Below are 20,957 nucleotides of genomic sequence, written 5' to 3'. Positions count from 1 at the left end.
AATTAACAAAAAAAAAAAAAAAAAAAAAAAAATCGAAAATAAAACCAAATGAAATGGTTTGCTCGTTACTTTACTTTAAGACATAGTTGTGACCATACCAAGTTATTCCCCTCCTTGGTCCTCAGAGTTCCTGTGACTAAAATCAAGGGGCATTGGGCCAGCTGCACTTGAAGGGCTCTTTCAGTTCTCTCTGCTCTGTTTCAATTCTAGGACCCCCTGGGAAAGCAGAGAAACGAGTCCTTTATGTGGTCATAAAGAGCCACTTCTGTCTGCCACTGTCACACGTACGTTCTACGTACCCCAGAAGTCGGCTCAGAGCGTCTGATCCTTTGTAGGTCCTTTGCTTTTCTTTCCTCGTCAATAAATTAGAGAATGTTTTCCTCCTTGTTCCTGTTCCCTGTTATTTATGTCCTGTGGTTTCAGAGGTTCATTCAGGGCCCAGGAAAATCTGCTTGTTATTCCAGGCAGATTAATTGCACTGTTTGTTTGCAATTAAACCCACAAGAGAGTCCCACGAGCAGAAATCAGAGAGATAGCTGCTCTCTACCGTCATTTCCAACTTGTTTCCAGGCTCAGCTCAAGCGCTGTCTCTCTCCATGAAGCTCCACCGTGCTCTAGCTAACTCTGGCTACTTCTCTAAATCATTTCAACAAATAGGCTTTCTATGTCCCATGTAATTAGCACCTTATTATGTACTTTAGTATGTTCTAATTGTCCACATCACATATTTGAGCTGGGGCTTCCATGAAAGTAGACTGCTTTCATTTGACATACTGGAACAATCTGAGTTCTGAAATCACACAGTCAGAGATCCAAATCCTGTTTCAGCTCTCAGGGCTATGTGGTGTAGACCAGGTTATGCGGGTACATCTGTGATGCACACATACTGGGCAGCTGTGGTTTTTAACCTGCTAAGTCTGGAAAAAGCACCTTGATGCCACTTTGTGATCCAGGAAGGCTGGATCCAGTTTTTTGATCTGAATCCAGGATCCTGAGCTTGCTGACTGACATATTTATCCCATGAGTTTGGAGATGAGCATGAGGCTTAAGTCAACTCAATGAGAATTAGCTGTGGGACTTTTTCTGGAATGACCATAATCACCATCATTTTATTCAAGATTTTCAAATTCAAAAGGCTTAAAACTCTGAGGTGGTTTGGTGGTTTTGTTGTTGTTTGGGATAAGTTGCTGTTTAGGTAAGTTTTGTGTTCAAACTCATTTGGTAGCAAAACATGGCTTAATGAAAGAGATGCTTAATAACAGTTTTTATTAGTCTCAGTAGTGCTATTAAAATTTGCTGTGGATATATTTTCGTATTTGACTAGAACTTGCTTAGTGTGTTATATAGTATACAATATATTTCCCATATTACCATATGAATATCCAAGAAATCCAAATTCTGGAATACAGCTGGGCTTGGATAGGAAAAATGAATATAATTTCCTCTGTCTGAAAAATCACCTGCTTATCCTCTCATCTTCAACTCATGAACTCCTACTTATTCTATATGTCCTATCCTTGGTGTCCTCTGCTCTGTGAAGGATTCTCTGCCTTTCTGCAGCAGAGTCAGCCATGCTGTCTCCTGGGATCTCACAACCCTTGATCCATCACACTGAATGATGGTCCTCTTTGAACACATATCTGTCCCCCTCTGTGGGCTCCTGGGAGCAGGGACTCATCTTTGAATCTTCAGTTCCTGTTACAAGGTCCAACCCAAGAAGGGTGGCAATAGGGCATCTTACCTGTACAACTCCCGAATGAGACAAAACAAAAACAAATGTCACAGAATCACTGAAAGTACACGAATCCTGTTTGGTAAGCTGGGAAGCGCAAGTCTCAGTTCTAGTCTCTGCCGCTGCTATGAAAGCTGTATTTTTCAACCACACAGAGAAGCAAAATGAAGAAAAACATGGACAAAGGCCATTGTTGGAGAGACCCACCCATCATTAGCCAGGTAGGGCTGCTCCAAACTTGTGAGCCAAATGAGACTTCTGGGTTGGCACCCAATAAAAAGATATGGCCTTTGTTTTCCTCCTGTGACTGTCTTTCTACTTCACTGTGCTTTCTTTCTCAGGAAAAAGAGTCAAAATGATTAAATGTTATTTACCTCAAGCAATAGGATATGTACTCAGCTTAATGTATTGGCTTAAAATTCTATTAATCATCACAATGTTTCATAATTAAAAGGCATCCTTTGTCTGACAATCTTAAAGTGCTTATATATAGTTCTCACACATTTTCAGTGGTAGTTGGGCTTTCAATTACCTTTGATGGATTTTCCAGAGTGTTGAGAAGATCCAGCTCCAAATGAGCTCCTTTATAACACAGCCTGGGTTTCCACCCACTGAGGACTACACCAAAGATTCCTGGAGAGCTTTTTCTGGTGGGTCCCAGAAAGACTCTGCTGTGCCTCTGGTCCCTGCCAGATGTACTCATAAGTTGATGACACTGCTGTTCAGCCCTGGTTTGATGTGAAGGTTCATGAAATATAGATGTGCATACACCATACATCCGGGGCTGGGCATCGCAGGAGATGTGGGGACAGGAGACGGATTCCTAGTCCCTGGTGCTTACAGGCTCACAGGGAGACCAGATGTTCAGAAAAGGGCAACAGAGGTCATACTAGATCTGAGGCTGCTGCTATAGAAACTGCCCAAGCAGAGAGCCCTCTAAGGCCAGAGATGGCGTGGGTGGGTGTCCTGGAAGAGCACTCGGGATAGGCTGGGTTGAAATGGATGCAGCACCATGCGCAGGCCCTGGCAATCCTCAGGTTGCTTCTTCTCTGCTACAACTCCAGGGGCAAACGTGCTAGAATGTGAGGTCAAGATCTCTGTTTGGCTTACTGATAGCTACCAGCGACTCGGAATAGTGTCCTGTTTGTAGCAGGCTCTCCATTAAATAATGTGTTGAGTGATGCCAGTCAGGACTTGGTTCTACCCCTTCCTCTGCCTCCCACCGCCTTCCAACAGGCTCCGGTGGCTGATGTTCAATGTAACTATCACTATGGGGTAAGCCCTCTTGGGGGAACAAGCTGTATACAGCTGAGGTCTCTTACAAATTGCTTTGAACACATTTCATGTATCAAGTTTAAATGGTTGTGATGTAAACCCACACTCTCTTTCAAGTACCCCCAAGCTTCCACTTACTCAGGGGTCTCAGATACCACACTAGGCTGTTGAGATTTTGTTGCTCTGGAACATTCATCCCCTCGGCCGAGGCTGAGTCACTGTGTGGTCCTGGGCAAGCCACAAAACCTCTCAGAGATCCCTGTGCCTCCTGTGTAAAAGGAGTGGGTTGGACTTGATGATCTCTAAGGTCCTGCTCCAATAATGAGTCAAGAGACTGGAATTTAGTATTTAAATATCACTTTTTGGCTCTAGCAAAGAGAGTTGTGTTTTGTTTTGATTTTTAAAAACCTGAGTCCCAGTTCCACCCTTTCGGTGAGAAAAATCACAGACTTCCCAGCCCCATCCTTTGCCAAATGAGAAGGTGTAGCTGACTTGTAGTGGTAGGAATCCTCTTTTTGCTTTTCCTCCTTTCTTGATAGCTCATCCTTATTTTTCCCATTTTAAAGCATCCTAGATGTTTCCTGCTCCTTTCTATGCAGTCAGAGGCTTTGCCTCCATCAGATTTGGGTAAGGAATTTGGAGATGCATTTTGAGTTCCTGACTGTAAACCTCCTCTCTGCAGGATGCTTTTTTCTCTTTTTATTCTTGTGAATGCTTCTCCCTTCCCCAGCTCCATACCCATCCTCTCTTCATCCTCTCCCTTTGTAGTCTGCATTAATTTGACCAAATTCTCCCCATAGTATTACACAACTGCCCTGGCCCCATGAAAAAATCTTCTCCATTAGCCTCGAGAGATGATTTTTTTCATAATATTTGTTGCCGTCCACTAAGCATCTGCTCCACACCGAACACCTCAAATGGAAATTATATCCCTAACTTTTGCAATATTCTACAGTGATGACATGGTCTGCTCATTTTTAAAAAAGATGAGAATGGTGGTAAGGGAGGTCACTCAGATTGCCTAGGCAAGGTCGTGAAGAGCCAGAGATTCAGGCTCAGGATGTTCTGTCTCAAGCCCATGGTCTTCTCCACCTGTACTAAAGACACCAATACCCTTCAGAGGTTCATGAGGTACATTTGTTTTTGTGATGTAACCCAAGATTCAGAGAATTTTAAAGTTGGAACACACTGAAAAAAAATCATCTAATATTCATTAGTTCTGGTAGAACCTAGGAAATTTAAGAACAACCTCAAACAAACAAAAAAAGGAATGATATAATTTCGTGTGTGGAAGAATGCACACATATCACATATATCTATTTTATAATACAAATGGAAAGCATCTCTTTATAAGCTTCCATGGAACATTTGGGAAAATTGGTGTATTTCGCCACAAAAAGCCTCAATCTTTTTGTAATGCTGAAACTCTATTGTATACATCACGTCCCCCAACCATCCTGCACACATTATATTCTACTATGTGTATTTAATGTTTTAGCCAGTAGGGAAAAAAGTGAGAGAATTATTTGCTAGTGTCTAAATATGCCCTTTCCTTACTTTGCCCAACTTAATTCTTTATTCATAGTGTTCCTGAGGCTTCAAAAGCAAGTCTTTCTCCATTTGTCTAAGGAACTTCTCAAATGTTATTTTTGCCTAGGGTTGTTCCAGATTCTCACCAAAGGGTATGATGTACTTATCAGAGTAAGTTCTATTTTAGCCTCCACAAATCCACTTGGTGCTGCCCTTCGAGGCAGATGGGTCTCACAAGACCTTATATACAAAATGGTACTCAATACACAGCTGATGAATTTAACTCAGAGCTGCTTATTGGCCTTGGTGGAATGTAGGAACATGAAAATTAATATAGATAGATTCTGATATATTCTAAGACAAACCACTCTGTCTTTTACATCAACTACCCATTTTACCCCTTAAATAGGAGTGGGTTGAAATTTCAGTATTCTTTTTATCGATGCACATTAATTATCCAAGCTAAACTAAATAAATTATATAATATGCGGAATCAGCAAATAGGGTTTTTAAGTAAAAAAAAAAATTTTAAAGGAGAAAGGCCTAATTGAGTATGCATGCCAACAATACAGTATAAGAAAACAGGATAGAAAGATACCTTCAGTGGCATTACTTTTTAGGCTGTTATATTTTCATTTTAAAAATATATGACTTTCTATTAGTTCACCCAATAGTTTTGAAGTAATTTTCTCAAAAGGTACAAATAAAATTTTGTTTGAATCTCTGACATTATGTCATAGTAGAGTATTTTCTCTAATATGGCCACACAAAAGAAAAGACAGTGGTAAAGGTCACCCTTTACAATTGTATAAATCTTTGTAGCACTTTTATTGACACAAACTTATTAATATTTCTTATAGATCATTAAGGTACATGTTATCACTATTTTATACATGATACAATAAGAATCTAGAAAATGATTTGCTCAATAAACATTTGTAGGAAGAAAAAGCAAAGGGAGAGAAAGAAGGACAAAAATGTGTTTTTCAAAGGGTCAGCATGGCAGCCTGAGCAAAGGCATTTGTTTTTCTCTTTCCTTTCAAAATTCAATTCAGACGGCAGAAAAGACACACATGCAACAACAACGATAAAACACAAAAGGAAAAGATCAGCATATAAAAAATCCTGAGGAATTTCTGGATATTAGAAAGCTTATGTTTGCAAAAAAAAAAAATACACACACAGTGGAAGAAACTATGAAAACAGATTATTGAAAAGATGGGAAAAATTAAAAACTCAGAAGCCACTGTACAACAAGTAAGAGAGGCCATGGAATGAGAGAGGACTGTCACCAACATCACGGACAGGCTGTCTCAAGGGTGACTTCAGCCAAGCCCTTTCCCCCCACAGGCCCGCAAGCAGCTGTTGGGGGATTTCAACATGTCTCCCTCAAATATCAACAGATGAAGGAGACAAACATAGTAAAGACGTGTAAGGATTGAACAGCTCAACTTCTGGCCCTTATTTAATAAATATATTAAAAAGTCCCAGTTCACTGTAGCATTATTCACACCAGCAAAGGTGTGGAATCAGTTAAGGTCCATTGATGGACAAATGGATTAAAAGGTGGAAAGTTATTAGAAATAAAAAAGAATCACATCTGTCATTTGTAGGCACATGGGTGTAACTGGTGGACATTATATTAAGTGGAATAAGATCCAGAGAGATAATTACTGCTCACTTGTATGTGATAGCTAGGAAAAAAGTCAATATAGAAGTAGAGCGGAATAGTAGTTGGTTGCTAGATTTTGGGGAGAGTGAGGGGGAGGAAGGATGGGGAGAGGATGGGTAATGGATACAGGGGTGCTGCTGGATAGGAGGGAGAACTAATGTTCGGTAGCACAACAGTATAATTATGGTTGACATTAATTGCATTTTTAAAAATAGGTAGAGGACTCTGAATGTTCCCAATACAAAGAAATAATATTTGAGGTGATAGATATACTAGTTACCCTGATGTGATCATTACACATTATATGTGTGCTGAATATCATCCTGTACCTTATAAATATGCACAATTATTGTGTCAATTGAAAAAATTAAAAAATATGTATTTTTTAAAAGTCCCTTTGCTGATTATTAAGAGTGTGCATCAAGCATGAACATTTTCCCTAGCAACAACACTCGAATGTTTACAAAGACCGCCCAGTGAAACAAGTCCTAACTAAGCCATAAGTCAGAGCCCAATAGATCTCAAAGAATCGCTGGGTGTGGTGGTACACACCTGTAATCTCAGCTATTCATGCAGGACAATTGCAAAGTCCAGGTCAGCCTGGACAACTTAGTGAAAACCTGTCAGAAAACAAAAGAAAAAGAAAAAAAAAAAAAGGCTGGGGATGTAGCTCAGTGGGAGAGCATTTTCTTAGCATGCATTTTATTCCAGTATAAAAACAAATGAAAACTCAAAAAATCAATATTATCGTAGTTACCACATTCTTAGAACACAATACATTCAAGTTAGAAATTAACTGGAACTAGAACAAAAGCCCCAAACTACAATTTTGGAAGCAAAAACAAACCATGCATGGATCAGAAAAAAACGACAAATTTAAAAAAGCTTAACACTTAATAATAATGAAAATGTTATGTATCAAAATTTACAGGATGGAACAAAATGGTGCTACAGAAAAAAACTGCCATCTTTCAATGATTGTGTTTAGAAAACATTAGAAGATGAAAATTAATGAGCTAAACATTATTTCTTATTAGAACATGTTAGTAATGCAGAATGGTGAGATTTGCTTCAGGAACTGGTGCATATATTTAACATATATTGATCTTTTTCAATCCCAATAAACCCTCTCTCCTTCTTCCTTCTATCCTCCTATTTTCTAATTTTGGGTCACTTCTCCTTTATTTCATTTATTTTGCAATATAAGAGAAACCTGAAACTTTCTGAGTCCAACTTTCTCACTTATTATGATGGTCTCCAGTTTCAGCCATTTTCCTGCAAATGACAGGAGTTTATTCTTCTGGATGGTGGATTTCATTCCACTGTGTGTATTTATCACATTTTCTTGACCCATTTATTTGTTGATGGACAGCTAGGCTGTTTCCATAGCTTGCACCTATAAACATAGGTATATATGAATGCCTAGTGTACTGTCTTTAATTCCTTCTTGAATATACCCAGGAGGGATATAGCTGGATAAAATGGCATTTCTATTTTTAGTGCTTTGGGCAAACTCCATACTGATTTCTACAGTGGTTGTACTAGTGTACATTCCCATCTGTTGAATATAGGAAGATTCTTTTTTCCCATTTGTATAATGCTAACATTTACTGCTTTTTGGTATTTTTGATGAGACACATTGATTAGGAAGAGATGGTATCCCAAAGTAGAAACATAAATTTAAGAAGTTAAAAAGAAAAACTAAGATGAAATGAATAAACCCAAAGAAAGAAAAAGTAAGAGCAGAGCTGAATGGAGTACAACAAACAAACTAAACTAAAAACTTGAATGCAAACAAAGGTGGTTTTTTCATATACTAATAAAATTGACAAAACTTCTGGGGAGAATGGTCAATAAAATAAAAGGCACAGATGAGCACTATTAGGAAAGGAAGGGGCTATATAGTATTCAGAGATTAGTCTCCAGGAGCTGCAAATAATCAGAGGCTATAATGAACATGTTTATATTAATAAACTCAAAAATTTAGATGAAATGGGAAAATTCTTCCATATTTAACTTTCAAACACTAATTTCCAAGAATAAGTAGAAAATCTTAATTTTCTTATATATCATCATTAAATTAATGGACTCTGTTTTACAATTTCCCCATGGAAAGAAAGAACACACCAAGTACAGCCATTTTTGGGGTGGTGGAATTTTAGAGATAGATTATAGTACTTTTATATAAAATCTTTCAGATACTAGAGGGCAATGTTTCAGACATGAATTTACAAGACCAGTGTAACTTTAAAACAAAACTCAAAAGGATAATGTAAGAAAGAAAAATTTATAGGCCACATGGGAATATGGATTTTTAAAAATCTCTTAAAAATAATCATACATTGTAGACCTAATTTAATGAATTGAAATCTATCATAACCAAGGTGGATTTTTCCTTGGAATTCAAGGATGGTTTAACATTTCAGTAATGTTTCACACTGACAGATTGAAGTAAGAAAATAGAATAATTATCTCAAGAGACAGAAAATGTATTAGAGAAGATTTGACACCTGTTCATGATTTAAAAATAAGTAACAGACTAGGAATAAAAAAGTTTGTCAAATTGACACACTGTACAATCAAAACTTTACAGCAAATTTTATTTTCAATGGTAAATGTTAGAAGCATTCTCTTTAAATCAGAAACAATATGATACTGCCTCCATCAGTAAAGGTTTTTTTGTTGTTGGTGGTGGTGGTGTTGTTTTGGTACCGGGGATCAAACTCAGGACCTTGCACTTGTGAGGTAGGCAGCAGAACCACTGAACTAAATCTCTGGTCCTTGCAAAGGTTTTTTTTTTTTTTTTTTTTTTAAAGAATTAGAAAAGAAAAAAACCTGGACATTATTTATAGATAATATGATTATGTACTTAGCAATCATAAAACTGATTTAAATAGAAGAGCTGATTAAGTTACTTGAATTAAGACTGTCGCATTTCTAAGCATTAGCAATGTGCAAAAAAATATAATATAAAATATTCACATAATTTTTTATCAATTTATAACAATACAGTGAGGAATAAACCTAAAATAAAGATACAAACATTTTTATGCAGGAAATCACAGCTTTATTCAAAAATTTCAAAGAAGACCTACATCAATGTAAAGATTATACTATGTTCATGAATAAAATGGCTTGTTATGAGAAAAATGTTACTGTTTTTATAAGGATCCACAGATTCAAGCTGGGCATGGTGGTGCCTATAATCTCAGCACTCCAGGAGGCAGAGGCATGAGGCGGACAACAGAGACTTGGAAGTTTGCAGCCAGGCTGGACAATGTAGTGACTTACATAATAAATGTAAATAAATGAGGGATGAGATGCAACTTAGTCTGAAGACCCGGGTTCCAGTCCCCAGGAGAGATAAACAACAACAACGACAACAATAACAAAAAAACTCTTGAAGATTTTTTTTGAGGAATACTGATGTGATAACTTCAAATTTCATCATGAAAGGCAAATGCCAAATAAAAGCTATGCCACTTCCAAGGAATAAGAATAAGATGGAGTGACTTGCTCTACACAGATTGAGATTACTATAAAGCTGCAGTAATTAGAATAATCAACATAGGATATACAGAGACATATGTGTGTGTGTGTGTATATATATATATGTATGTATATATATGGAAAATTGACTTAAGACTTACGGGCCATTGGACAGAAGTAGCACTGTAAATATGGTCAAAGGGAAAAACTATTCAATATACAGTCTTACCAAGATTAGATCCTTTATCTCACTAACAGGAAAATCAATTGAGTGTACTAAAATTTTCAATATGAAATACTAGACTTTAATAATTTTAGAAAATAATATAGGAGAATATCTCTATAACCTTGGGATCGATAATTTAAGAAACAGAAGGTATTATAAAGAAAGAAAATCAATGAATACATTAGAACTGAGGGCTTCTGTTTAACAAAACAAAGTACAAAGGGTTAAGTACAAGTCGTAAACTGAAGAAAATATGGAATAAGAAAAGGATTCATATTAAAAACTCCAAAGTAAGTAGTGAACTATCGGAGAACCAACTTTAAAAGCAGAAAGTGGATATGAGCAGGCATTTCTCGGAAGGAGAAACATGGTCTGCACGCAGATAAAAGTCAGACTATGGCAGCAGTGAATGGTCAGGGAAGGTATCCACCACCACACTGATACCTTTTCATCCCTAACGGCTCAGTAAAAACTAACCTGTCAGATAAAAGTAACTATTAGAAAGGAAGTAAATCCCCGAGAAGATAGATGCTTGAGAATTTTTCACACGCTGCTAACAGAAATGAAAACTGAGATAACTGCTGTAGAAATCGACTTGACGTTTATTTAGTTGTTGAACACGCACTCCAGCTGATACCACAATTCAACTGCTAGGTGCATGCTCTACGGCAACCCTTGCCCACGGACGTGAGGCGACACGCTTCAAATGTTCTTAGCAATATTATTTATGACAGGTGAAAAATAAAACTCTGGCAAAAAAAACCCATAAATATTTATCAGCAGGAGAAAAGATGATCTTTTGACACAGTAGCATGTTATGGGGCAGTGAATATGAATGAAACACAGTTACATGCCTCAGCCTGCAGAATAAAGAGTCACGCTGAATGAAAAAGTCAGGATACCATGTTTAGACAACTCGAAACCAAAGAAAATCAATGTATTCTTCAAAGATGCACAGATGTGTGATAGCATTCAGAATAGCAATGAAGTGATGACCACGCAAATCCAGATGTTTGTCTCTGTGGAAGAGAACTCAGGATGACATAGTAAGGATGACAAAAATCTGTTTTTTTTTTTTAATAAAGTAAGGAGTTTCATTCAGGGCCTGATTTCTTTAATGGGGTAGTATGGGGTTCATAGTTGCTTGTTTTATTATTCCATTTTACAATTTGCCTATATAACATATATTACATACACACACACACACACATATCATAGGTTGTACTTTTTCTAGAAACAATAAAAATTCAAAGACCATTCCTCCACAAAACAGCTGGGTGATTTTTATGACTGAGCTAAAAAACTATGGAGAAAAAGGTCATTCTTCTGCTATTTAAACTGTTTCAAAGCACACAAAAAGATGAAAGATTTTTGAATTTATTTTTTAAAATTATCAAAGCTTTAGCGTAATAAAAGATTGCCATGAACCAATGATACTTGTTTACAAAGAAAAAACTTTAAGTGAAATATTTATAAATCAAACCCAGTAGCAAATTTAATGAATAAATCACTATGATTAAGACAGTTAATTCTAAACATGCAATGACAGGCCAACATCAAGAAATCTGTGATATAATTCAGTATAAAAATAGATTAAAGGAGAAGATTCATGGCATTTGGATAAAGGCAAACAATGATAAAATTCATCAACCACTCCTGATTTTTTTTTTTTAAAATACCTTTGACAGGAACTTAAAGCAGGATAAAATTGCTCTACCTACTATCCGGCAAGCATCACACTTGGTGATGAACTATTAGCATTTCCAGCTAGGTCTGCAAAGAGTCAAGAATGCTGGCTTTCATTGCATTGCTTCAATGTTGCACTGGGAAGCCCTCACAGGTGCAGTAGGACATCAGGTAGAAACAAGAGACAGGGGTGTCAGAAAAGAAAGAACCCTGCCATCATTTCCAAGTTGCAGGCGAACGTGGATAAAGACATAGACATACACGCACTTGCACACACCCTTATGTTTGTGTTTATAAGTGGTAGGAATGGTGCTAGAAGGACAGACACCTAACTGTGACCATGGCTGGTTTCATCTGGGTGAGGAAGGAAGGAAGGAAGGAAGACGGGAGGGAGTGAGGGAAAGAGGAACCTTTGACTTTTATTCTTTGTGTTTGTCTACTCCTTTCGACAGTATCCATAACTAAGAAAAGCAAAGACTGAAACATCAAATTCATATGGCCAGAGGCAGTACTGCCAAGCCTCAGGTGAGTTCCACGTACCAGTTTTTTTATTTTTTATTTTAGACATTGGAAAGGGAAAGAAAGGAGCAGCTGCTGAGCTTTGTGCAGCAAGAATTAGTCACGAAGGTCATTATACTGAGCTGTCATTTCTATTTGCAAACGACCCGCCAGGGACTCATGGCTTTTTATAAAGGCTGTTACTGCCTACAAAACAACTCTACCTTCGTTTTTCAATTTGAATTACTCCGTAGGAAATAATTTCAATAATTAAGGGACCATAAACTGTACTACCACAGTAACCTAAATGGCACATCATAAAAAGAGCATCTAAAGAATATAAATACGGAATGTCTGGAACTTTCAAGGGCACACGGAAAGCTTTGATTCTCAAGATCTCACTGACAGACAAAACCGCCATGCCCCTGGCAGCAGAAGTTACGCCTTCGGAGCTATGTATTGTTTCAGGAACAAGCCGTGTCCTTTCTTACCTGGAAGCTCTCTTGGTGTTTTCCCCCTTTCTGGAACGTCCTCCTTCCCCTTTTACACGGAGACATTTTCCCACTCATCAGAAAATAGCTAACACAGCAGACCTGACTGCTCTCCTGCGAAAGATCTACTTCCAAGGTTGGCTCCTGGCTGGCATCTGGGGCCTTGGGCTTGGGAATCGTTCCCACCAGTCCCAGCTTCCCTGGTAGCTGACACTGCTTTTCTGCCCCAGGTCCCCTATTTTCTTCCTCGTCTGCTTTTATATCCGTCCCAAGTGTGTGGATAAATGCGTTTACAGATTTTACACAACAGTAGCATCTTATCCATGTTATCCTGTAGCTTGCTTTTCTTACCTAACAGCATATACTGGATCAAAAAGACATTTATTATTCATTTTCGGTGTTAAAAATTGAGATATAATTCACAATGTGGTCTTTAAAGTACAATTCAGGGCCGGAGGTGCAGCTCAGTGGTGGAGTACATGCTTAGCATGTGTGAGGCCCTTGGTTCAATCCCCAGCACACACAAAAAAAAGGAAGAAAAGGATATAATTCAGTGGTTTTTTAGTATAGTCACAAAATTATGCAATCACCACCCCTATCAAATTCCACAACATTTTCATCACCACAAAAAAGAAACCCTGTACCCATTAGACGCCAAAATATTTGTTTTTAATTTTGACTGTTTTTGCCATATTGACCCATCAAAATTAAAGTAAACATCCTTTTGACCCACTTCTAGTAATTTATCTCACCACAATATGGAAACTAATAGGATTCTAGTTGCCTCTCCCGCCCCTTCCCTACATACAGGAGGAACTCATTTATCTCACTGGAGAGGCGAAGTCCAAGTTTGGGAAAGAAAACATAGGCCCCACTCCCACACCTCCATCTCCACTCCATTGCACCCTGCAGTGAAACTGGATCCTGCCACAGCGCCCACATCCACACATGCAGCAAAGGTTCTGACTTTTGGAGTCTCTGAGAGGAGGCATTTGACCTATAGCAGTGTGCATGGCCATACCCTAACCTTGTCAAGGGCAAGGACAGTCCTGTGACCTCTGTTCTTACTTGAAGGCTGCAGCTACCAGAAAACAGAAGTATGAACAGCTTTTCTCCAACCCATGTGCTGAGTCTATCCCAGGCTGTTCTGTCCGTGCCCAGCAGGCACCAGTGTGGACAGTGTCAGCCAAGAAGGCCAGCCAGCTATTCTGTGGCACACACCCTCTTGTCGGCACCTGCCAGCCCCCACTTCCTGGAAGGACACTGCACCCCAGAAAGTTGACTCTGCAAACTGCTCCCAAGGTTGCAGCTTGGGTTCCAGCCCCACACAGAGCACACAGCCAGGCAAGCAGCCTGGGTGAACGATGCCTCTTGCTTCTCTCCCTGCCTCGTGTTCTTAGGAATGTCCATGGGGAAGATAATTAAAACCTGCAAGAAAACCAGCTGGCAGAGAAAAAGAAAATCTTGGTGACTTAGGGCCAATGCCACATGTTTATGAGTCAGTTTTGTAAGTAACACAGCAATAAAAAAGAGGCTCTTATAAATAAATGCTGCATTCTTCAAAGGTCTGTATAAATGGCATTCTTGGCTGGGGGGGCTACTTACATTCATGTTCCTTCCTTGTCATTTCATTTTCAACCTGGGGAGAGGAATCCTGATAGCACCATGTCCTAAGAGCACAGGAGTGCTGAGGCCAAGGACACACAGAGACACACAGTCACGCGCGTGTACTCAGGCACGCACATTGGGGAAAACAAGAAAGAAGAGAAAAGGCACAGGAAGATCTCTCTGTAGCACAGCAGTGTGGAAGTGAGGGGTGGAAGGGCAGGCGTTTCCCACCCTCTCGCTTGGGCTTTCTGGCTGCTGAAACTGAATTAAACATGCACACTTTAGCTCAAGAGCCATCGTCTTCTGGAGCTGAACAGCACCAAGATTAGGGTGCGCCTGTGTTATCTCCTTTCATTTACTTCTCCTCCGCTTTGCTGATTGCAAGGTGAGGTGGAGCCCTTTGCCTCTCTGCATGCGACACAAGGCTCCTAGCCATGCATTCCACGGTGGCCCTCCCCGGATCCAGCTGCGCGCAGGTAACTGAAGCCTGCCCTTCGGCTCGCTGTTAATAAGAGTAATTGGCACACCACCGAGGGGCGGCTGGAGGGCTGTGATTTGCCCAGGATGGGGGTCTCTCCTGACCATATGTGCAGGCGATGGTGATAGAAATATTTTCCATATGAGCTCTACTCTTGCCTGCTAAAGTGCTCTGGGCTCAGTAAGGCCGGCCCATTTGTCATTTTCTCTGCACAGTAAAAAATCAACAGGGAAACTGTGAACTTCAGCTTACAACCACAGGGCAATAGTTTGTTTTCAGCCTCCAGCATCGCTAAACCCATTCAACTCCTCCGGCTCCCATTCAAGAGTTCGATTCCCCTACAGGCCTGGGAAATAGCTGCGGAGCAGAGGACAGGGGAACTAGCAGGAAGAAAGCCCACAGTAAATGACCCGTCCTGCATGCTCTGCGCCTCGGAAGGGGTCCAGCCACAGCCGCTCAGACCACAGCCTGCCCTGCAGCGAGAGCCAGAGCTCGCTGGACACTCCACTCAGAAAAGGGAGTCATTAGGTTAGGCTTTCAGAACCCGCCTGGTCCCTGACAAGGCTAACAAAGGCAAAGCTGTATGTGCCCTTGTGGCCTTTTTAAAGAGACGCACTTTTCAATTGGCTTTTAAAAGAGGAAGACAGATCCAGGAGAAAGGCGGTCGTTTCATTTCTCAGACCTCAGTCTTCGAGACGTTCCAGCAGGGAAAGGAGCAGAGGGGGTGAATCCGAGGCAGGAGATTCTGCAGGTGAGGACAGCTGTACCTAAGTGCCTCCCTCCCCAGCGCAACAACTGGCCATCCCTTCCAGCCTCTACCTGCATCCAAAATTGGCTCACAGAGGTAGCAGCGATGTTCAGAAATGCAGCCAGTCACCACAGAAGCTACACCAAAAGAGAATAAAGCATCTTCACGGGCCTTAAACACGCCTCCTTCCTACGGCACATCTGGACACATTCCTAGCCCCACGAGGCATCACTCTCCCTCTTCAAACCTACAACAGAAAGTTAAACATGGACTTTTTCCCAAACACATCAAGGCAAAAAAAAAAAGGAGGAAAAAGTCAGGAAAGAAAAGCAGTCCTTCTTGCAAACACATCCTCTGTAGCCCTGGAAGAAAACTCCCAAAAGGGAATTTCCTTTCCTGCCTTTGCACCGGTCTCTCCTAGAAGCTGACATACCACATTAGTCCTTTCTCCTGCAATAGCAGGAGAAACATGCATGCCGCAGGCATCTGTCACTCAGGCCCTGCAAACGTCCCAGCGTGACAACTGCTACAGACAGGCTGAGGGTGAGACAGGCTCAGGATTCTCCATGAAGAAAAGGAGTCTTAGAATAAGAAAATGCAAAGACCAGCCTAAAAAGGTGATAGAAAGCATTATTCTTTGCAACCCTCCAAGCCCGTTTCCTCTTCTCTTAGTAGACAGAAGAAGAAATTCAATGCTGACAAAAATATAACTTCTGACAAGATATTTTATTTGGCTTACCTCTCCCTCAGGTCTTGCTAACATTGCTGTTTGAACGTGGAACAATGTTAATATCAGGTAGCTGACAAACATTATTACCCAAAGTCAGAGCTACCCTAGAGGACGGCTCCGTCTGCCAAGCGCTAACAGCTAACAGATGCACTTGTGTCTTGGAATTCCAGCCCCGGAGCTGCGCTAGGCACCCGTTCCCTCGGCTCGCCCTCAATGTACTGCCCGGCGCTCAGCCTCTGCTCTGCAGAAAACTGGTAAGCTGATCTCTTCATGTAATAACTTCTCCCGGCTGGGGGAGGGGACAGAGCCAGCTGGGAGCTGGGGGGGCTGCCTCTAACCGAAAGCAGAAAGGGGAGGGACAGAAATGATCAATGTGGAGCCCTGCATCTGGTCTCATTCATGAAAAGGGCTCCAAGGTAAGCCCTTCACAGGCAGGGGGACAGCCCTGCCTTGTCCACTGAGGCAGGCACGAGGCAGGGAGCTGCAGTAAGCTGAGCTCTAGGGTGAGAGCTGGGAGACCTGGAGCTTTCCGAGCACAGGAGCTGAGGTTGATAAGCTGTGTATATCTGGACACACTGCTAGCCCTCTCTGGGCTGCAGGTGATTTCTCACTGGTACAATCAAGAGTTGAGTGGATGGTTTCTGAATTCTGTTTTAGCTGCTTTGATGGCTGCAGAAATCTAGGCAGTCAAACGCAGCCTTATCAAGGGCAGCCTTGAAGAGCAAATAAGTCATCAGAGTGAGGTCTACTCCTGACCACAGGAACACGAATGCACAGGAACTGGCAGAGCCACTCTGTCCCCCTCTTGCTACATCCCTGGGTTGCTGTGCCTAACCAACAGCTTGAAGAATTATTACAGATGACATAAAAATAAAGGGTCAGGAGGTGGAACGAGTGAGTCCCAGGGGTCCAACAGTGCTGGCAGAAGCATGGAAATGCAGGATAGTTTCAGCGAAGTAAGAGCTACCTCTGAGCTGACTCAGAATGGCTATCAGAGCGGAGCCCAGGAAACAGGCTGGAGCACTCACCGTCCACAGGAGACCCAGCTTCACGGCCAGTTATCTCTCTGCCATAGCCGGGATCACGGGGCAACATGGGTTAAGGATTTTTCCTAGAAACCTGACTACTGGAGGCTGCTTGGAATGAACATAAGAATCCATGCCGAGGCCATCGGGGGCCCTGGAGGACAGGCTGACCGTGTGGTACAGCGGAAACAGCCCGAGGTCCTGGAATTAAGCAGGTGTCAGTTCAAAACCCCAGTTCTTCTAACTTCCCATGGGTCTTTGGGTGGGCAACCCTAGCAACCCTGTCACCCATCCTGCGAAATGAGGAAATGAAAAGAAAGCCTGGCACAGCTCACGGCACAGATTAAGTATGTACTACAGACGTGGGCTTTCTCTTTGATCTCAAATAAGTATCAGCACTCAGCCCGGGGAAAGTGAAGTAAGAAGCACTGGAAGAGCCTTAGGTTATGGGCATTTTCCTGCATTAATGAGGAAACCTTAAACCTAACAGCAGTTAGCAGCCATCTTAGAAAGTTTACTATCAGCAGTCACAGGATGATTTACCAGTGAGGCGTTTTGGGGGGAGGGTCAGGTAGGGTGGGGAAGGAATTTACAATCTCGTCCCAGAGCTGTGTGTGTGTGAGAGAGAAGGTACAGTGAAAGGCAGAGGAAGGAAGAAATGCATGCCTTCTTTTTCCCCTCTTCCTTGTTCATTATTTTTATTGCTCATCATTGAGTCTGTTCTGCCACCTAATCAAAGTGGCATGGCTGTCTGTCTCCTAACCACCTGGGAACATAGGAATTAAGAAAGTCCAAGTCTCATCAGATATATTTCCTGGCCAGGGGCTTAAAAACTGTCTGTTATACCCTGGATAGCAAATATTTTCAGTTTCGTAGAACAGCTATTGCGGCAACTATTCAACTCTACCATCATAGAATAAAAGCAGACATGGACAGCACAGATGAACAGGCATGGCTGTATTCTAATAAAACTTTATCGAGGAAAATAGCCATCAGACCCTGGCCTAGACATGGCCAGTCACACTTCCGTCCACTATAACTGACCTTTGTTATCTTTGCTCCACTTTGTAACAAGACAGAAAGGCTAATTTTCATTTTATTTGACTTTTCTGTAGTAGTGACCATGCCCTCTTTTCTGTCAATATTATAAAATATATTAAACATAAAATTTACCATTTAATCACTATTAATTATATAATTTAGTGGCATTAAGTGCATTCATGACGTCATATAGTCATCACCACAATTTTCAGCATTTTTTCATCATCCTGAACAGAAACTCTCACTGTATTCATTCAACAGTAACTCTCTACTTCCCCTTCTTCCCAATCCTTGGTAACCTCTTACCTATTTTCTGTCTATGAATTTACCTACTAAGCACTTCACACAAGTGGAGCCAAGCACTATTTGTCCTTTTCTTTCTGATTTATTTGACTTAGCATATGTTTTAAGGTTCATTTATGGTGTAGCATATATGTAAACGTCCTTTTTAAAGGCCAAATAATATTCCATTGTATGGACATACCACATTTTGTTTATCCATTTGTTTGTTGGTGGATATTTGGTTTGCTTCTACCCTTTAGGCTATTGTGAATAATGCTGCTATAACACTGGTGTACACATATCTGTCTGAATCAATGCTTCAATTCTTATGTATATATATGTAGGAATTGCTGGGTCATACAATAAGCTTCTGTCTAGTTTTTTGAGGAACCACAAAACTATTTTCCGTACGGGTGGAATCATTTTATAGCCCCACCACTAATTTCCACTTTTCTGATTTGGGCCATCTTGATGGGTATGCCCTCCTGTTTGAACCACTCTCCTTCCAAAACTCACTGGACACCACTCGCTAGTCCTCCCTTGCCCCTGATTAACATTCTTGGGCACTATGAGGCCGGCATTACCTTAAGGGGTTTTCAGTCTCAGAGAACACTGATAAGTTAGACTGAATGACTTGCCCCGAGTCCCATAGCAGGTAAGTGGCAGAGTCAGTGTTCTGGCCCCAGCAGTCTGACCCCTGCCCAGATTCCAGCAGCAGACCATCACCGTTTCTTCTGGACCCTCTCCAGTCTCCCTGACACTGTCTCAGCCGAGGTCCTAAGTAGTGCCTGTGCTCTGGAGCCCTTCTTTCTCTGTCTACTTTCTTGTATCATCATCTCATCCCTTCAATGCCCACAGCCACTCTTCATGTGCCCATGGCCCCACATCTACCTGTAGCCAGGACGCCCCTGACACGCAGGCCACAGGTCTAGGTGCCCAGTGGCTGTGGGGATCCCTCGAATGCATTCTAAATGCCAAGATCTAAAGCAAACTTGTACATCCCTTAAGCGTGTTCTTCCTACTGTTTCTTCAGTCTCTATGAATGACAATATTCGCCACATGACCCCCAGAGGCTGAAAACAAGATGTTATCTTGGTCCTTCTACTCCTTCACTTCCTTATCCAAACCATCAGAAATCTTTCCAGATTCCTCCAGCCTTTGCTCCCATCCTGCCCTCCACCATCTTTTCTAGGCTTCTGTAGTACCTCCTTACTCTGGTCTTGTTACCTTCTAGCTTTCTTCCTCCCAGCACAGCCACTAGGGTTCTTCTAAAATGCGAGTCTAATCGTGTCACTCCCATAGTTTTGAAATAATTTTGTATTTATAGAAAAACTGCAAAGACAGGACAGAGTATCATGATATATCTTCACCATGGTACGTATATGAGAACTTAGAGGTTAGCATCAGTGAAATAATTCTACTCCAACCACAGGCTTTATTCAGATCCCCTCCCCCAAATGTCCTTTTTCTGTTCTAGAAACCTATCTTTCATATCACATAGCATTTTAATCATTGTCTCTTTAATCTCTTCTGGTCTATGACAATTTCTCTTTTTTTGGTACCCAGGGTCGAACTCAGGTTCTTGCGCTTGCAGGGCAGGTAGTGGAACCGCTCAGCTAAATCCCCGGCCCTATGACAATTTCTTAGTCTTTCTTTGCTACAGAAATATCAAGGACATGAAAAAAAGCAAAGAAAGAGGTGAATAATGTTATTCATAAAACCCACTTTGGGTTGGTCTGATGCCTTTACACGATTAGACAGGAGTTCACTGGTTTTGGTGAGGAAGGGCAGTACCAAAAAATATCTAGACGTATGTTAAAACTATCATGGTCATAAATGAACATATTAGGGGGCGCTAATCTGAGGCTTTGTAAATACCCTATTCTTCAAGTGTCACCCACTAATTTTGATGTCCACCTGCCAATCTCGCCTATAGTAACCATTACCATAGTGTGCTAATGATGATTCTCTGTTTCCCTTCTGCTTTTACTAGTTGGAATTCATCAGTATGGGAGATTTACTCCTCCTGTCCCATTTATTTAATAATACCATCACTTATACTGCCCTGGTTCTTAAAATCTTTTGAAGGATCACCTATAGGGATGAAGCCCAACCCCTTAACATGACAGCTGGAAGACTGTGTGCAATAAGGTCTCTCCCCACCCTTCCAGCCTCTTCTTTCTGCTTTTTCTTCATGCTGTCTCCACTCCGCAGCCTTTCAGAGCCACAAGAGATTCACCCCAGCTGTGTCACTGCGTTCCATGCCTGCCTCATGCTACCCATCTCTCCAGAATGTCCTCTTCCCAGCCTCACTAAGTTAGTGTCTTTTGCTCTTGGCTTCTGAGAACTCAGCTCAAGCTGTTTGTAAGCACCAACTACTGCACACTATTCAAACACCATCAGTAAGGACTGAGTAACTTGTGACATCCATAAATGAGATTTCTTT

General features: G+C 41.1%; 1 protein-coding gene across 1 annotated transcript in view; it reads right to left on the bottom strand.

Moving 5' to 3' along the window:
• LOC104864471 (thrombospondin type-1 domain-containing protein 4) overlaps positions 1 to 16,397 on the bottom strand; it is a 181,380-nt gene extending 164,983 nt beyond the window's left edge. The window contains exon 1 of the mRNA XM_010627442.3: positions 16,173 to 16,397. Coding sequence (XP_010625744.1) covers positions 16,173 to 16,244 — 72 coding nt within the window. The 5' untranslated portion in view covers positions 16,245 to 16,397. The remainder of the gene's footprint in view (positions 1 to 16,172) is intronic.
• Positions 16,398 to 20,957: the final 4,560 nt, after the last annotated feature.

The sequence above is a fragment of the Fukomys damarensis genome, unplaced genomic scaffold, assembly GCF_012274545.1.
Source record: "Fukomys damarensis isolate Sample0158 unplaced genomic scaffold, DMR_v1.0_HiC HiC_scaffold_25, whole genome shotgun sequence".
Lineage (NCBI taxonomy): Eukaryota > Metazoa > Chordata > Mammalia > Rodentia > Bathyergidae > Fukomys > Fukomys damarensis.
This window is presented reverse-complemented; position numbering and strand designations above follow the sequence as displayed.